We start from the raw sequence: 17,257 nt of genomic DNA, 5'->3' as shown, positions 1-17,257 counted from the left end.
ATATTTTAGGGCACGTTAAGCTAATAAACAGCTAATTGGTTCTGCTGTCCTGTAATTTGCAAAGGGTCAAAATGATTTGTAAATATACATCTATATTAACTGCTCTATGCCAAAACCAGTTTCTGCAGGTGACAGGAGACTTTTGTAATGAATGAGGTGATGGAAGGCACCTCAACAGTTACCTCAACATGGTTTTTTGGATCACTTTAATTTAACAGGTAGGTGTTATTGTATTCCAGGGCAGCTATGCATGATGTCAAACAGCATATGGTACACAATACAGAGTGGTGGAAATTCCACTTCCTAAATGTGCAGGTGACCAAATGTACATATAGACTCTTAGCCACAAGGAATAGAAACAGTGTCTGTGGGATTTGTGCACAATATGTCCATACAACATATATTTTCTTTTTTCTTTTCCCAAGTTTGCACCCAGGATACTGAGGGAATTTTAAAATGCGACTGTTGAACTACTCTGGATGATCTTCGTGGATAAAATGGAAAAAACAAAAAAAAAACCAAATGAACAAATAACATTGAGATTTCCTTCCTTCCTTCCTTCCTTCCTTCCTTCCTTCCTTCCTTCCTTCCTTCCTTCCTTCCTTCCTTCCTTCCTCTCTCTCTCTCTTTCTTTTTGAGATGGAGTCTCTCTCTGTTGCCTAGGCTGGAGTGCAATGGTGCTATCTTAGCTCCCTGAAAACTCCGCCTCCCAGGTTTAAGCTATTCTCCCACCTCAGCCTCCCGTATAGCTGGGATTACAGGTGCCCACCACCACACCTGGCTAATTTTTGTATTTTTACTAGAGGTGGGGTTTCACCGTGTTGGCCAGGCTGGTCTCAAACTCCTGAAGTGATCCACCTGTCTTGGCCTCCCAAACAGCTGGGATCACAGGTGTGAGTCACCGCACTCAGCTGAGATTTTCAAGACTGGAGAGCTAGACTCTCTCAAACTACAGGCTGCTGAATTGTAAACAATTGTGGCTGGAATTATAGGATATATTATTAATAGGGTAATTTGTAAGCACTTGAGAGTAAAACAGTCATTGTTAGGGATTAGTATAGGTTTGCTAGGAGAAGCTTAAGGTAATTGAAATATCTTCCTTCTGGAAAAAAAATCAAGGTATATTTATTGAAGATCTACTAGACACCAGACTGTGGTTCTAGGCTGGTGGTTCAGGGAAATGTGGTGGATAGTTTTTTGGGTGGCAATAAGATACATAATAACATTTCCTACAACCTGCAGGCTAAAAGGTGGATAGACGGTGCTGGGCCTTGCCTGCCCAAATCTCAGCCTCACTGCCCATTCCTGGCCCACTCAAGCCCAAGACCAAGTAAGAACCAGGCCTGGTGGTACATTTGTCTATTGCAAGTCTTGTACTTTGTACTTGTACAAAAGACGGTTTTGATGTCGGAGTGCTGCATGAGAACCTGGCTGCAGATTCTCACTGTCTATGTTACAGAGTCACTCAAGCCCAAAACCTGGAGGTGAGGGCAAGGGTAGGGTCTACTCATGCCTGACACAGAGTTTAAAGCCCAAAGAAGTCAAATAAATAATGTGCTCAAGTTTACTCCTCAGGAAGTGGAATAGCCATGGACCTGATTCCATCCCCACATTGGCAAACACCCCAACTCCAACGTAGAAGATGTGAGAACCTCAAATCGTTTGCTCACCTGCATCCCATCAGGCTCCCTGTTTTTCTCACTTCCCAATCATTAGTATTACCTTTTTAAAGAAAAATTTACATCTGATCTCCAGAGGTGGTATTTCTTCACAGCCTAGTGCTATGACGTTTCAATTTTATTGGCTTTACCTTTTATTTTCCTTGACCTTGCTTTCTGGATTACCTATCAGAATTAGCAGAGGTTGGGTGAATTATTTTTCACAATATCTCCAGTGGTTGAGTGATTCAGAGCCTCTGACTGACACTGAGCTCTCCCTGACACAGGATTGAGCAGGTTGGAGGAGACCCAACCCACCAACCCGGGTCCTTAAATTAAGGCAGTGTGGTGTGATGGTTACGGTGGGACTGTGGTTTATATCCCAACCTTGCCACCACCTAGCAGAGTGATCTTGTGCAGGCTACTTTACCTCTCTGAGCCTCCATCTCCTTGCTGGTAGAACAGGACAGCTAAGTAGTAGACAGGGCTATGATGAGGCTCAATTGAGTCTGTTTATGTGAAGGGTTTATCCAAGGGCCCAGAATACAGTTAATGAGAAACAGAAGGTACAGTTTAAATCCCAGCCCAGCCTTTACTAATCATGTGCAGTTTGTAAAATGGAGGTAATAATAGTATCTATCTCTCAAAGAAATCAAGAGGGTTAAATAATAATTGTAAAGTGCATGCTTAGAACAGTGCCTGGCATCTAGCATGTGTCTGTTAAATAAATGAATAAATGCTTAGGGCCTGGTCCAGATATGAGGCCTGGCATGGTGGCTCACGCCTGCAATCCCAGCAGTTTGGGAGGCAGAGGTGGCAGATTACTTGAGGCCAGGAGTTTGAGACCAGCCTGGTCAACATGGAGAAACCCTGTCTCTACTAAAAATACAAAAAATTAGCTGAGCATGGTGGTGCACGTCTGTAGTCCCAGCTACTTGGGTAGCCGAAGCAGGAGAATCACTTGATCTCGGGAGGCAGAGGTTGCAGTGAGCCGAGATCACATCATTGCACTCCAGCCTGGGCAACAGAGCAAGACTCTGTCTCAAAAACAAACATATAAATGCCCAATCTGCCACAATAATCATTGCTAGGCACATAGAAAGTATTCATGAAGTATTAGCTATTAATTATTTTTTCTAGATGGGGCACAGTGGTTCAAACCTGTAATCACAGAACTTTGGGAGGCCAAGGTGGGGGAATTGCTTGAGCCAAGGAGTTGATGACCATCCTGGCCCACATAGTGAGACCCCATCTCTACAAAAAATTTTAAAAATAGCCGGGCATGGTGGCATGTGCTGGTAGTCTCAGCTACTCATGGGACTGTGGTGGGAGGATCCCTTGAGCCCAGGAGGTCGAGGCTGCAGTGAGCTCTGATTGCACCACCAAACTTCAGCCTGGGCAATAAAGCAAGACCCTGTCTCAAAATGATTTTGAAAAGTAACAATTAAAAGATTAAAAATAATTATTTTCCCTAGTTGCTTGGCACCTGTTTCTGGGGTTCTCATGGCCCATCCTCTCCCTCTCCAGCTTCCTCAGAAACAGCTCCCAGGATCCATAACACAATTTCACCTGCTGACTGATCCCAGGAAGAAGGGCAGACTTGCCCTGGAAGTGAGCCACCTCATGCGAATCCAGGAGGTAAGCCAGAGGTGGGGTTCCTGCCTTGCAGAGCGCTCTCTTAGGCTGGAGGGCTTTTAGTAGTAGACATTGTCATTCATCTGCACCATTTTGGAAAAAGTTTCAGCAGACTCACAAAACGATAGTCAAATCCTGAATTCTCCTTCTCCTCCTTTATCTCTGCTTTTCCAGAATCTCACTGGCTCATGTGTTCTTTGTCCATAAATGTTAGTGCTACTTAGGGTATCATTTTCCTTCTTTGTCTTCCTTGTGTTTCTCTGGCATTTCTTGTGTACAGTCATACCTTTGATTACCATCTATGTTTGACCCTAGGTGTCACCCTCAGTTTCACTTCTGTTCTAACTTCTCTCTTTGTAGTTTGTTACATTTTGGAGTATGAGACTCTTTCATAGAGGTGCCCATTCATGTATCTTTCATGAAGTTTCATAAGCATACTGAACCTCATCCATGGAGCTAAATGGCACAGTATTTGTACCTAGACTCCCAACACCAGCTGCCTGTTGTGGGTCACCCACCGAGTAACCGTGTCTTACGGAGTCTACTATCAAACTTATCTATAGTGTTCCTTTCTTTTCATTGTCAGTAGAAACACTGGCTCCCAAGGCTTTCTTCTTTTGTCAGCCCTAGCAGATACTGTTCCCTGTGTACCTGGACAGGGGCTGCATTTTCCCAGACACCATGAGAGAAGGGAAAAATCAGAACTATGTGAGAGTTCTCTGGGAAAGAAAGAATATCTAATCACATGAAGGGTCTGTGATAAAGGCAGATGGTGTGAAAAAAAAGAAAAGCAATTCAAAACTCTTGGAAAAACAAATAATCCTTCTAGAAATAGAATGTTATTATAGATTCCTACATGTCTCTGCAGTGAGATATAGCAGGGTTTGGCAAACTTTACTTTTTCTGGAAAAGGCAAGATAGTAAATATTTCAGGCTTTGCAGGCCAAGCAGCAAAACTGAGGATGTTATATAGAAATATAAATGACAAAAAGGAAAACAAGTTTCTATAAATTTTTTATTGACAACATTTAGGATTATGGATTCTGGAATTTGCATTTTATATCTTTTTTATTTGTCACAAATATTGCATATTACTTAGTTTTTCAACCATTTTAAAATGTACAAAATATTTTAGCTATGGGCAGTCCAGAAGCAGGCAATGGGCTGAAGTTGGCCTAGTTGTAGCTTGTCAAGCTCTGAGATATAGCTATACATCATAATATATATATATACACACATCACTGAGTGAGCTAGCTTGCTTTCTTTTCTTTCTCTTTCCTTTTCTTTCTTTCTTTCTTTCTTTCTTTCTTTTCTTTTCTTTCTTTTTTCTTTCTTTCTTCTTTTTTTTTTTTTTAGATGGAGTCTCCCTCTGTCGCCCAGGCTGGAGTGCAGTGGCCAGATCTCAGCTCACTGCAAGCTCCGCCTCTCGGGTTTACGCCATTCTCCTGCCTCAGCCTCCCGAGTAGCTGGGACTACATTAGCTGGGACTACAGGCGCCCGCCACCTCACTTGGCTAGTTTTTTGTATTTTTTAGTAGAGACGGGGTTTCACCATGTTAGCCAGGATGGTCTTGATCTCCTGACCTCGTGATCTGCCCGTCTCGGCCTCCCAAAGTGCTGGGATTACAGGCTTGAGCCACCGCGCCCGGCCCTTTTTTTCTTTCCTTCCTTCCTTCCTTCCTTCCTTCCTTCCTTCCTTCCTTCCTTCCTTCCTTCCTTCCTTCCTTCCTTCCTTCCTTCCTTCTTTCCCTCCCTCCCTCCCTTCCTTCCTTCTTTCTTTTCTCTTCCCTTTCTTTCTTTCTCTCTCTCCTTCCTTCCTTCCTCCCTCCCTCCCTCCCTCCCTCCCTCCCTCTCTCTTCTTTCTTTCTTTCTTTCTTTCTTTCTTTCTTTCTTTCTTTCTTTCTTTCTTTCTTTCTTTCTTTCTTTCTTTCTTTCTTTCTTTCTTTCTTTCTTTCTTTCTTCCTTTCACAGAGTCTCACTCTATCACCAGGCTGGAGTGTAGTGGCATGATCTCAGCTCATTGCAACTACAATCTCCTGGGCTCTAGTGATCCTCCCACTTCAGCTTCCTGAGTAGCTGGGATTACAAGAGCATGCCAGCATACCTGGATAACTTTTTTGTATTTTTTGTAGAGATGGGGGTCTCACTATGTTGCCCACGCTGGTCTCAAACTTTGGGGCTCAAGTGATCCACCCTCCTTGGCCTCTCAAAGTTCGGGGATTACAGATGTGATCCACTGTGCCCTGCAGAGTTTTCAACTATTAAAATTTCTGAGACAAAGCATGATGACATTATTTATGTTTATTGATGGGTCTCAATTTAGTGGGATATAAACATGCACCAGTTTTAGTTTGGCTTTCAACTGTGTTATATCAAATCCTTCATTTCTTTAATGACAGTTTAGGCAGATTTCATAACTTCCCAGTCACTTTTGGTTATTAAAACTTCCAGTTTGTCTAACATTTCAAATTGCATGTTGAATTCAAATCACTATCCCTGCTCCTTCCTCCTTTAGATACTAGCACCTTCTGTATGTATGTTTCTGCAGAGAGCAGGAAAAAAGAAAAGGCCAACATGCCACTTCACTTAGACAGGCAAGACTGTAAACCTTTCTTGTTTGCCTCCACTGCTTCTCTGGCTGACATCAATGGCCAGGCACTCTGTGTAGCACGGATCTGCATGCTGACTCTCTTGCGGAGTCACATGTATTGGTTATTGGAGGATCCTATGGTACCTTCCCACTGCAACTTCCTTTCCTGGTGTGGAATCTCTGACTCTGGTCTAGTCTTTTCCATCCTGCCTGGCTCCTTCCACTGAAAACATACAGCCCCATGTTGCTGAGACTGTAGTTGACCCATACAGTACCCTGTGAACATTTATTATAGACCCTCCCCGCTCTGGATAGACTCAGTTCTGAACCAAGGTGCATGGTTTGGTGAGCGGAGTGTGGGCTAACTCAGTCCCTACTCTACCCCTTGGCCAGGCAGCCTCGTATAGGGCAACATCTTCACAAACATTGTGCAGCCGGTTAGGGTTTTCTTGGTTAATGGGCTGCTCTCTCAGGTGAGATATGAACACAATGGCGGCAGCTCAGCTACCCACTGCCAGATCCAGTCCACACACAGAGCTTCACCATTCCAAGCAGGCTGCTCCACTCCCATGCCCCCTCTTAGCTCTGTGTTTCCTCCAAGTCCCTTGCTATGTGGGCACATGAGCAGCCATGCTGCTTAAGCAAGTGTCCAATCCAGCGCCCAATCATTATGAATGATTCTTCTTGGAGCCACAGGTACCTCACTCAGGAACTAAAAGTATTGGGAGGAAGGAGAGAACTTGTATAAGAAAGCTAACTTGCTGTTTGTCTTAGCAAATGGATCTTGTGTAGAAATGCATAAATCAAGAACTAATGGTCAACATGTTATTTAGAGGTAAGAAGGAATGAAGGAAACACAAGAACTAAAACAGAAACAGTTGATGGCACTTGCTACTTTTATTTCCCCATTTCACAGGTAAGTAAATTAATGCTCAGAGGGTAGGCAACTTTCATGGTCTCACAATCAGTAAACAACAGGATCCACATAAGCCCCCAGGTCCACCTGCTCCAAAAGCCTCTGCTATATCCCGTATTCTCTGTGGTCTTTCATTAACTTAGTAAACACCTATTTGTTCCTACGTTGAAAAAGTGTGCTGTGGCAGGGTTATGAGATGGGAGAAAATTAAAACAACCTGTGGTTTTCTACACTTCTGTTTAAGCTCAGAAACATTGTTTTCATTGGGCGATGCCTCCATATGTCAAAGAAATTTTAAATTATTAAAAACATAATTCTCCTAAAATACATAGTGAGCTCATGTCAAGTTTTGTTCAATTCAGCAATGAGGAAGCCAGCAGAATGACAAAACTAGTTCAAAGGGGATGTTCTATTTTTTTTCAGTGAAAAAAAATTTTGAAATAAGATCACTAAATTAATATAAAACTGATTAATATTCAAGAGAGGAGAGAATAAATCCACAACACTTGGGGTTATCTCCTCTAATGAATGAAAATCACATGCACATCTACTGAACAAAAAATTATGCGCATTTTCTCAGTTTTCTACAAGTAAATATCTAACCATGTAGCAACCAGGCCTGAATCTGTACTAAAAGCTAAGTCAATCAAAGTTGCATTTCCCTAGAGGGTCAGATGACCCCTTTGGGTAAGCTTGTTTCACTGTGCTCTATGTGAACATTAAAAGAACACAGTCATCTTTTTGCCTAATTTCTTGTTGTTGTTGTTGTTGTTTTCTTGACACACACTAGTTATCCATACAAATAACCTATACTGGTCACCCAACCTTGGAATGAAGGTCACTTGCCTTTATTCTAATCCAGAAGATAAAATTTCAGAGAATGAAACAACTGAAAGTATTTTCAAGGCATCTACTTCCTAAGATAGGTGGAATCCCATAGTCAGGTAGAAGACTGGGTTTGAGGAAGAAAGAAGAGGAGTGAGTTTCTTTTCAACAATGATGATAAGACTAGGAATGAGATTTAAAATATTTAACAACCAATGGGACACAAGACCAGACAATCAGAATGAATGGTTTTGTAGGGCCAGAGCAAGGTCACAATGACATCTGTGGGGCTGGGTCTTCACCCTTTACCTAATGGATCTGAGAGGCCCCAGTAAGGCCTAGGGTGGGTGCAGTGGTGGTGGGGAGTTCGTGGAAGACTTGGGCCAGATGTTGTTTATCAAGACATAGGAAAGTATTTTAACATTTTAACAACCAGTATGGCGCTATGGACACATTGCGCCGTGACTATTAGTCATGTTCATACTCCGACCTCTACCACCTGCCCAATCCTGACTCAACCCTCAAACACAGTCAGGGTCACTCACACCCATCCTGCCTTAAGACGCCAGCCCACTTCTCTCTTCCATCTGGCTCTCAGGCTTTAGTGGCAAGGAGGAAGAATACAGAAAAAGGAACTGGGAGAAGGTCAGGAGTAGGGAAGAGAGTAAGAGAACTCCAGCACATTCGGAACCCATGTCTAAGGGAGGATGTAGCATTAAATCTAGGACTGCAGGTGCAGAAGTGATGACTGGGTACTGTTTCTAAGTTTTAGGGGTAGAGCAGTACCCCAACAGACAAGAATCTCTGTCCTTACAGATTCTATATTCTACTTGGGAGAAGACAGGAGATACGAAAAGTATGAGCTAACATGTACAAAAGCACCTAGCACAGGGCTTGGCACACAGAGAATACTTAATAAATGTTATGTCTCTTCCTCACCTCCATCCTCAACCACATCTTTGCAGCTTCCCTGAAGGTTTCCAAACACATAAATAAAGCTGGAACCCCATCTGGCTGAAAAAGTCAACCATCTGGAGATTTGGAAATATGGGAGAACTTCTAATGACTGGCTAATTTTTTCCCCCAGCTTTCCAGCCAGATGTTTGATGTCATCCTGGTCCATCTGTAGCAGAAATATCAGTTATTGTACCTCTTCGTCATAACTTTAAGTTCCCTGTTTTAAAATCCTAAATAAGTAGTCTTTCTTTTCTTAGTATTTTTTAAATGAATTGAAAAAGTGATTATCGACTAATAAAATTCAGGAATAAAATATAAAAACATCAGAAATTTATATTAAAAGTGTCATTTAGGTAATTCACAAGGCTGAAAACTGGCAGCCCAGGGGCCAAATTCAGCTACAAGGTAAATTTGGTTTGGCTAGTATCGTATTCTTAAGAAGTTCAAAGAGTTGCCTGCATTTTAAAAATCAAGAGATTTTACATCTGGCTTTTCTTTACTTGGAATATTGGGCCACACTTGGTGTCCATTTCTCCAAGGTAAATGTCAACTCAAGCCAAGTAGTAGTCATCCTTCAGATGGGGCTTGTGCTTTCCAGTTTGCCACAGTCCTCACCACTCCCTATTGCCCCATACTGAGACCAAGTTTCAGTAACCATACATCTTCTCAAATCTACTGTTACCCACCTACAACCTGCTTAGAATTGAGCTAAAAGGATTGGGAAATGCTTGTTTCATACTTTACATTAGCTGCCTCATCTACACAAACATTTGGATTTGTTACTCCCTAATCTTATCTGAAGTTCTCATTTTAGAATTGGGTAAACTAAGGTCCAAAGAGGGAAAATAACATTCACAATTCACATAACTGTTAGTGATGGAAATGGGATGAACACTTAGGGTTCCTCACTACTAGTCTGGTGGTCTTTCTGCTATCTGAATACATCGCTTTGATTGTCTCCAGGACTTCACAAGGTTTTCCTAATGAGGCAGTCACATATTGAACATGTTCTCATTCAAATTCACAGGCCACTATTGAAAACATGCAGCAGGTTAGGGCTCTACTTTGTGAATGCCTCCCGTGCTTTCCAGATAATGAGTCAGGTGTTGGTGTTGGTTTCCCAGTGTAGGTGTCTCTACACAGGTCAACTGTCTCTCCATGCAAAGCATGTCCTTTGCTGCCTCTGAGTTTGTGTGTGTCTGGTGGCTCCTGCGTCCCTGCTGATGCTGCACAGGCACACTGAGTGTTCTGAAATCTGAAACTTCTGAATGGAAAAACCCATGTGCCTGGGCATTTTCACAAGCTGATGTTTGTACCAGTAGCAGGCTACCCACCAAAGCATGAATTAATGTTTTCTAGCAAATACTCAGAAAGGCAGCATGACTAAGGTTAAGTATTGCCTGCTGAGTTTAGGTGTGTGACCTTGGGCAAATTATGTAAATTCCCCAGGGCTCAGTTTCCTCATCTGTAAAATGAGGGTAATAATAGTATCTGCACCACTGAGCTTCTTTGAAGATGAAAGAGTTAATTTTTCAAAATTCTTAGAACAGTGTGAGCACATATTAAGTGCTAAACGTAACGGATATTCTGTTAGGTTAGCTTATCTTTTCTTAGGTATTTTTTGAGGGTTGAAAAAGTGATTATTGACTACTAAAGAGTAATTCAGGAGTCAAATATTAAAATATCAGAAATTTGGATTAAAAATGCCATTTAGGTAATTTACAAGGCTCAAAACTGGCAGCCCATGGGCCAAATTCAGCTACAAAGTAAACTTGGTTTGGCTGATCATGTCACTCAAGAAGGAGAAGGATATAACCTATCTACAGAAATGAAAACTGGAAACATCCTTCTCATCCTTGAGTGACGTGATCATCCTTATAACACGTAGTCATCCTCAGGCCCAGTGCAAATATCAATACATGTTGGCTTTAACATCATAATTGCTTGGAGCACCTTTAGAAAACTCAGATTTTCGTGGTATACCTCAGACCTATGGAAGCACGGAATCTAGTTATGGAGCCCCTGATAATCTAATTTTTTAAAGTTCCTCATGAGAATCTGATGACCAGCCAAGTTGGGAAACAATTGATGTAGTTTGCTTAAACTTGAATATCTTTGGTGTTGGAAGACCCATCACCTCCCAAAGCTTCCCATTCCGCATTGGATAGTTATTTATATTGAGGTAAAACCTATTTTCCTCTAGCTCCTACTTCTATCTCTTTGAGGCCACACAGAACATTTCAAATCTCTCTTTCATATGACAGCCCTTCAGATATTTGCAGACAGCTGTCATGTTCTCCTTGGCGTTCTCTTCTTTTGGATAAAATAATCACATTGTCTCATGGCTCTTTAAAAAAGTACAGAAGAACGAACTTTTCTAATTTGACCTCTAAGAAAATGGAGCTACAAAAACCTCCCAGTTTTCCCTTGACACTTAAAGGACCAGAAAATGAGGATGTTGAGGCTCAGGGGTAGGTAAGAAATACTGAATGGGAAAGGACTGTCCATCTTCATTCTACCAGAGGACGGAAATGCCTGGAATGGATGCTACCAACTGCATGTGTCTTCCCATGCAGAATTCAGAGGCTTCTGCAAATTCCTCAAACACTTGATGTGTTTAGTACATTGCAACAAATCTTGTCTTCAAATTTCAGCCAGGACCCATCTAGGTGCTAATTACATGGGTGCAGCCATAGGTAATATTTTATTGTGATTCACTGTGATTTGTGCATCTTACTGTATTTAATACTTCAAAAAAGTGAACAACAACAACAAAAGTCAGGCCAAGTTGTATGGGGACTGCAACAGAGTTTCTCAATAGAATTCACCTGCCCAAGGATATGTCTTCAACTCATCCAATTTCTTCTTGATTCAGTTTCTCACTTCTCCCACTAAGCCTACAGAATGCCTGGGTGGGGTTTTAATTCCTTGTACAAACTGTGGGTGTAGGACATGATGTTGGAAAAAAGAGAAACCATCAGTTGAGAAATTCTTAGCAAGGGTTCAGAAATTTTAGGTCCTACCTCTGCTCTTATAGATATATTTTTTTTCATAGATCATAATGAGCCAAGTCAAACTTCATTTTTAATTGTGCATTTTCAGGTTTGATTCCCAGAGGCAGAAGAATTGGAAATTGCTAAAGCACAGTACCCATATGTGCCATTTTTGGCTTGGAGGAACCTTAGAATTTTTATGCCATCTCTAGAACCGTGTAGATATTGCAACATCCACCAAATCAGTTTTACAAAAGATAATTCAATTCCTTATAGTCGATATAAGAAAGGGAAAATATGGAATTTCCCTGAGGTAAATGACTTCACCATACACAATCACAAATGCTCACAAATATCTGACTTTTGTCATTGTTTAGGAAATAATTATCTAGAATTTCTGTCAATGCATTGAATACAGTATAAGCTTTAGACAGTGTTAATTCAAGACCACCTAATCCAAACGTATCATTTCCCAGATGAATAAACTGAGAGTTGGAGAGGGTAAATGTCTTAGCCAAGGTCACAGCGATACTTTGCAGCATTACCCAGGTCTTCTGACTTCACATGATCCTTGCTGCATTAAAGGTAGCCCTTTCCTACATGGGCTTCCCACCAGTTGCAAATTTGTTTTAGAAACAGAATCAATTGTAGTAGCGCTACAGTCAGGAGAGCAGTTGTTCAAAGTGTCAGGACATGGGAAGAAGGCCAGATAATGATGCAATATTACACTGGCAAGTGATGTCATAGCATGATTTCCTAAGCGATTTACATAAATGCAAGTTCTCAAGAAGCCCTGACAAATGCCAGCCAGTGGAAATGCAGTGTGAAGAACCAATGGCAAGCAGGGGAGGGGACCATACAGGAAACCCAGACTTCCTTGCCCACGACGGTGACAAGCTTCACAGATTTCTCAGAAGCTTAAGAAAACCCCTACTGCCCCTCTAATCCAGTGACTTCCCTCAGGCATGTAGGCTCCAAAGAGCCTTGATTTTCTTCCTTATCTTTCTATTTACTCCCAATGATATCCAAGCATTGCCTACTGGTGCTGAGAGTGACTTCTGGTGTGGCAAAAGCAAGTTTAATAGTGTGGTAGGCTACAAAAGGGCTTTACATTTTAAAATTGTTCTGTCTTCCTCATTATAATTTAGAACTACTCCCCTAATTTTCAGAACTAGAAGTGACGAACTGCTATTCTTGGAGAATCAGTCTTTTGTAAATGTCATGGAAATACCTTGTTTTGAGTTTGGGAATGATTTAGGAATGAAGACAGGTGGATACAAAATACCGAGACTTCAGTTTTGTTGTGATGCAAACTAATAAAACATGTATCAATAAGGACTTTCTTTTTCTTAAAATGTGTGCATAGGGTGTGGGTGGGAGTAGGGGTTTACCTATGTTACCCTGTTACTGATTGGCAGTGGAAGTTCATGACAATATCTAGTTACAGCAAACTCAGGAGAAACTGATAAGTCTATGTTGAGAAATAAGGAAATAGCTCAGAATGTGCCAGACCGGGTCAGGATCTCTCTCTGTGTGTGTCTCTCCCTCTCCCTCTCTCTGTCTCCTCACTTCCTTCATCTTGTCCCTTCTCCTCCCTTCCCTCCCCCTCCCTTCAAAATCCAATTTAAGCAGAGTTAAAGACCCCATCTCAAGCCAGAGATCCAAGCAATTGACAATATGCCTAGGGATTTTGGATTTGAAGACTTTTCTAAGCTGCAGAAGCTGCCTAGAGTGTGACAAAATCTCATCTCATGAAGCTTATACTAAAAACAATCAACAAGACCCAACCCCTTTAGCCCACATGGCGTCAGTCTTGCTGTTAACAGAGTCTGGGCACCTGCACATTCTCAGCAATAATTTGAACTACTCTTCTCTCCTCATTACCACTTCCATCTCCTCCAAACACCCACCAAAATATCAGAACTGGATTATTCAGAGCCATTGGGACGAAATTGTAAATACCTTCTAGGCAGCACGTCCTCCACAGCCCCGAATGGGTCATTACTTCTTCATTCTTCCTGCTGGTTTCATTATCACTTGTAGATTTAGTCCTGCACACACCTCTGGAATATAACCAGTAGTCCGTGCCCACTGCAATGGTCATTAAACTAAAAGCTGCAAAGGCTCCCACAGTGGTGATCAACATCTGGATACCTCTGTCACACATCCTCATAATTCTTCATGGTACTCTGGACGGCTGGGGGTTGGAGGGGGAGAGTCAGTGCCGGAGGGGAAAATCACTCTGCAGCCGGGTAACCTAGCACAGGCTCTTCCAAAAATTCAGGTCTCCTTTTGTCAGTATCCACAGGGACTTTGGGAAAGCTGGGATTTCCTGTCTGGAGCTCTCTCCAGTTCCCTGGGTCTCCTATGGCCCTCGGAAGGGTGCAGGCTCCTGGGGGTTGGTCCGCATCACTGCTGCCTTCTGAGGGTCCCTGGGTTCCTTTCATTCCTCAGGAGCTTGGTAAAGACGAGGGTCCGTGCAGGGCATGGCTCCGGAGCCTGGAGCTGCCAGCTCGGTTTGAGATGCGCCTGGCTTCTCACAGCCCCGGGAGACTCAAGGCAAAGAAACCCAGAGAGGTCTCTGTGTGAGTGTGTGTGTGTGCGTGCGCGCGTGTGTGTGCGAGCGCGTGTGCTGGGGGTGAGGGCGGATGGCAAAAAATAGCACTGCTGGGAGGCGAGCCGCTGAGAAGAGTGTTCACTGCTTCCACAGCCTCGCAGGAAAGCTCTCCGCCTGCTCCCGACACCCCCGCTCAAACTGGAGAAAAGACAGAGTCCTGGGGCGGGGGCCGGCTGGTTTCCCTGGGGGCGCCAAGGTCCGTGGTGCTGAAGGGACAGCTCCCCGCCTGTTGCCCCGCCTCCGCCGTCCTAACGCCTAGGCTTTAAGGTCCGTGATGCTGAAGGGACAGCTCCCTCCTGCAGCTGCACACCGCCGCCTGAGCTAGAAACCCAAGGTGCTAAGGGTCTTTCTTCCCTCACCCGCCCTCCCCCGTTCCTTCCCGGGTCAATCAGTCGGCTCGGCCCTGCCCAGTCAAGCCCACTCTCAGCGCAAAGTTTCGGGAGACGAGGACAGTCAGCGCCCCGGCTCCTGGGCGCTGCAGCACGACCCGGTTCCTCCGCTCTGGGAAGGGTTAAGGAAAGGGGAAGGGGAGCGAAGCCCGTAGCGCACTCTGGCGCTCTCTCAGCACCCACCCAACGCGGCATTCTTCAATCCTCCCTTCCACCCCATGAGCCAGGCAAGTTTGCCTTTTGCTGCGGGCACCACTGGAGCCCACTGGGGAAAAAGAAGACCCGTAAGACCGAGTCTTCTTAAAGGCACCGGCAGCTCTGGGGGCGACTCTATGGCTCACTTAGGCGGGCAAAAAGTGTTGTCACTATCACATCTGTGTAGAGTCTGTCTCAATTTGGTTCCCCAGCAAACAAACCAATATGTCTACCCTCCTTTCTCTGGAGCTCTGGTTTACACCGGAGACAACCTGCTCAGATCAGACCCGGAACTGTTCATATATATATGATCATGTATTCCTAAAAGATGGAAGGAGCTAAAAGTATATAGACTCTGTAATGCACATATTAGGGACCCTGGGCAAAAGACTATAAGATTTTGGTCTTTGAATACGCCTTTTATACATTTTTAACACATCTACATTGAAGGGAGTGATGGATTCATGGTGGGAGAGTCACTGAAAATGTCAGATTTTGTTCAAAGGTCTCTGAGATATTCATTTGTTAACATTGTTATCTAAGTCAGACCATGAAGCAGGTGAAGTTAGGTCTGCTTTGCTTGTTAGTCCAAAGTGCGCATGGCATTGCACACCTGAAAGCTCTCTTCCTTGGAAATAGCCAGTATTACAAAGGTCCAGCATTTAACCAGCTTTTTATTACTATGTATTCTGGCATATGCATGGGCACACACCGAGTTGACTAGAAACAGCCCACAGAAATGCCCTTATTATTTTTTTCTTATGGCATACTGGGACTGATATCCAGAGGTCAGGAATTTAGAAATGAGGCTGCTTGGGTTGTTTCCACAGTTCCTGAGATGTGTCCACAACCAGCTGTCATGTTTGAATGTTATTTAGCTGGACAGTAATATAACGGGAGGTAATCACAGACACACATACTCCCCTGGTGCCATCTCTGGCTGCCTGGGAGCTTCTATTCAAGTGACTGAGTAGCAGCAATATATTGAAGGGCTTGCAAATGCAGCTCACAACTTCTTGGTGACTTTGCTACTCTTATTTTGGTGTTAAGATTGAAGACTATTCTTGATGTTAGATAAATACACATGTGCATGAGGAAGTTTGAATATATAGCTGTGGAATGATTGTGTTTGAATGCTCACCTGTGCTGCGTTCAGTTTAGTTATAAATTCTGAATGCCTGTGAATTTGTCATAGAAGTAAAACAAGTATGTAAATGTATGTTTGTACCTGCAGGCAGTGTTAGGACCATGTGAACATATTTGCTGCAAATGCATGGCATTTTTGCTATGCATAGGTATGTGTAGGTAAAGTATAGATTTGAATACGTAGGTGTGTATACCTATGTGCGTTTAGTTGCATATGCATGTGTAGTGGTTCACAAACACTGATTTATGGACAGGAGGTAGAAATACTGAAAGCGGCCGGGCGCGGTGGCTCAAGCCTGTAATCCGAGCACTTTGGGAGGCCGAGACGGGCGGATCACGAGGTCAGGAGATTGAGACCAGCCTGGCTAACACGGTGAAACCCCGTCTCTACCAAAAAAAATACAAAAAACTAGCCGGGCGAGGTGGCGGGCGCCTGTAGTCCCAGCTACTTGGGAGGCTGAGGCAGGAGAATGGCGTAGACCCAGGAGGCGGAGCTTGCAGTGAGCTGAGATCCGGCCACTGCACTCCAGCCTGGGCGACAGAGCGAGACTCTGACTCAAAAAAAAAAAAAAAAAAAAAAGAAATACTGAAAGCTTGCCACATATTCCACAATGGAATGGATAAACTTGGGGCCAGGACTACAGCTGTCCTCCAGAAGAATGACAGAAGATAGTAGGGAGAGGATATACAAGGGCTCCTACAAGTTACTTAGTGTCATTTTCTTTCCTGAAATGAAAAATTTGCATCATAAAAAATATCCTGCCTTGATTATTGTTACCTTTTTTTTTTTTTTTTTTTTTTTAAGGGAAAGCCAAATATAACATGGAGGTGAGGTTGGTATTTCTTGGGAGGGGTTAATTCAGTTAGCAAAAATTTCCCTCCCCACTCTCAGAAAGTTAAAGATGAAATAATTAATAATGATCAAGGCAGTCATTTCAGGATCTGTTTGATTCTTCTCTTGCTCTGACAGAAGTGAGAAAGGTCTTCTTTCAAAGCAGGACCATGTTGATGAAAGATGAGTGAGCTTTGGGCTAAGGGACCGTATGCCCCAATCACTCCATTTACCAGACTCACAGTGGAACAACAGCATCTTCATCTCCACTCACTTAGCTCTTCAACAGAAGCCCAGACAGGCAGAGTATGGTGCCCAGGGGCCTAGCAGAAGGATAGTTGGGGGAAAATTATCAGGAGCTCAGGTAGATGAAGGTAGCAATTATGCACCCAGTTTTGCCGAATAAGAGAAAGGGATACATGTGATAAAACTGGAGTTTTGTCCGGAGCCTCTGACGTGGTGAGGCAGGCTCATTCTTTGGGATTGTTGTCCAGGGCCAACCTGA

At 43.3% G+C, this 17,257-nt stretch overlaps 1 protein-coding gene across 3 annotated transcripts in view; it reads right to left on the bottom strand.

Annotated features, from left to right (window-relative positions):
- CACNG3 (calcium voltage-gated channel auxiliary subunit gamma 3) overlaps window positions 1-14,129 on the bottom strand; it is a 108,009-nt gene extending 93,880 nt beyond the window's left edge. For all 3 annotated transcript variants that reach the window (XM_045383109.2, XM_045383110.2, XM_045383111.2), the window contains exon 1: window positions 13,536-14,129. In XM_045383109.2, the coding sequence (XP_045239044.1) occupies window positions 13,536-13,746 (211 nt within the window). In that variant the 5' untranslated portion in view covers window positions 13,747-14,129. The remainder of the gene's footprint in view (window positions 1-13,535) is intronic.
- Window positions 14,130-17,257: the final 3,128 nt, after the last annotated feature.

The sequence above is a fragment of the Macaca fascicularis genome, chromosome 20, assembly GCF_037993035.2.
Source record: "Macaca fascicularis isolate 582-1 chromosome 20, T2T-MFA8v1.1".
Classification (NCBI taxonomy): domain Eukaryota; kingdom Metazoa; phylum Chordata; class Mammalia; order Primates; family Cercopithecidae; genus Macaca; species Macaca fascicularis.
This window is presented reverse-complemented; position numbering and strand designations above follow the sequence as displayed.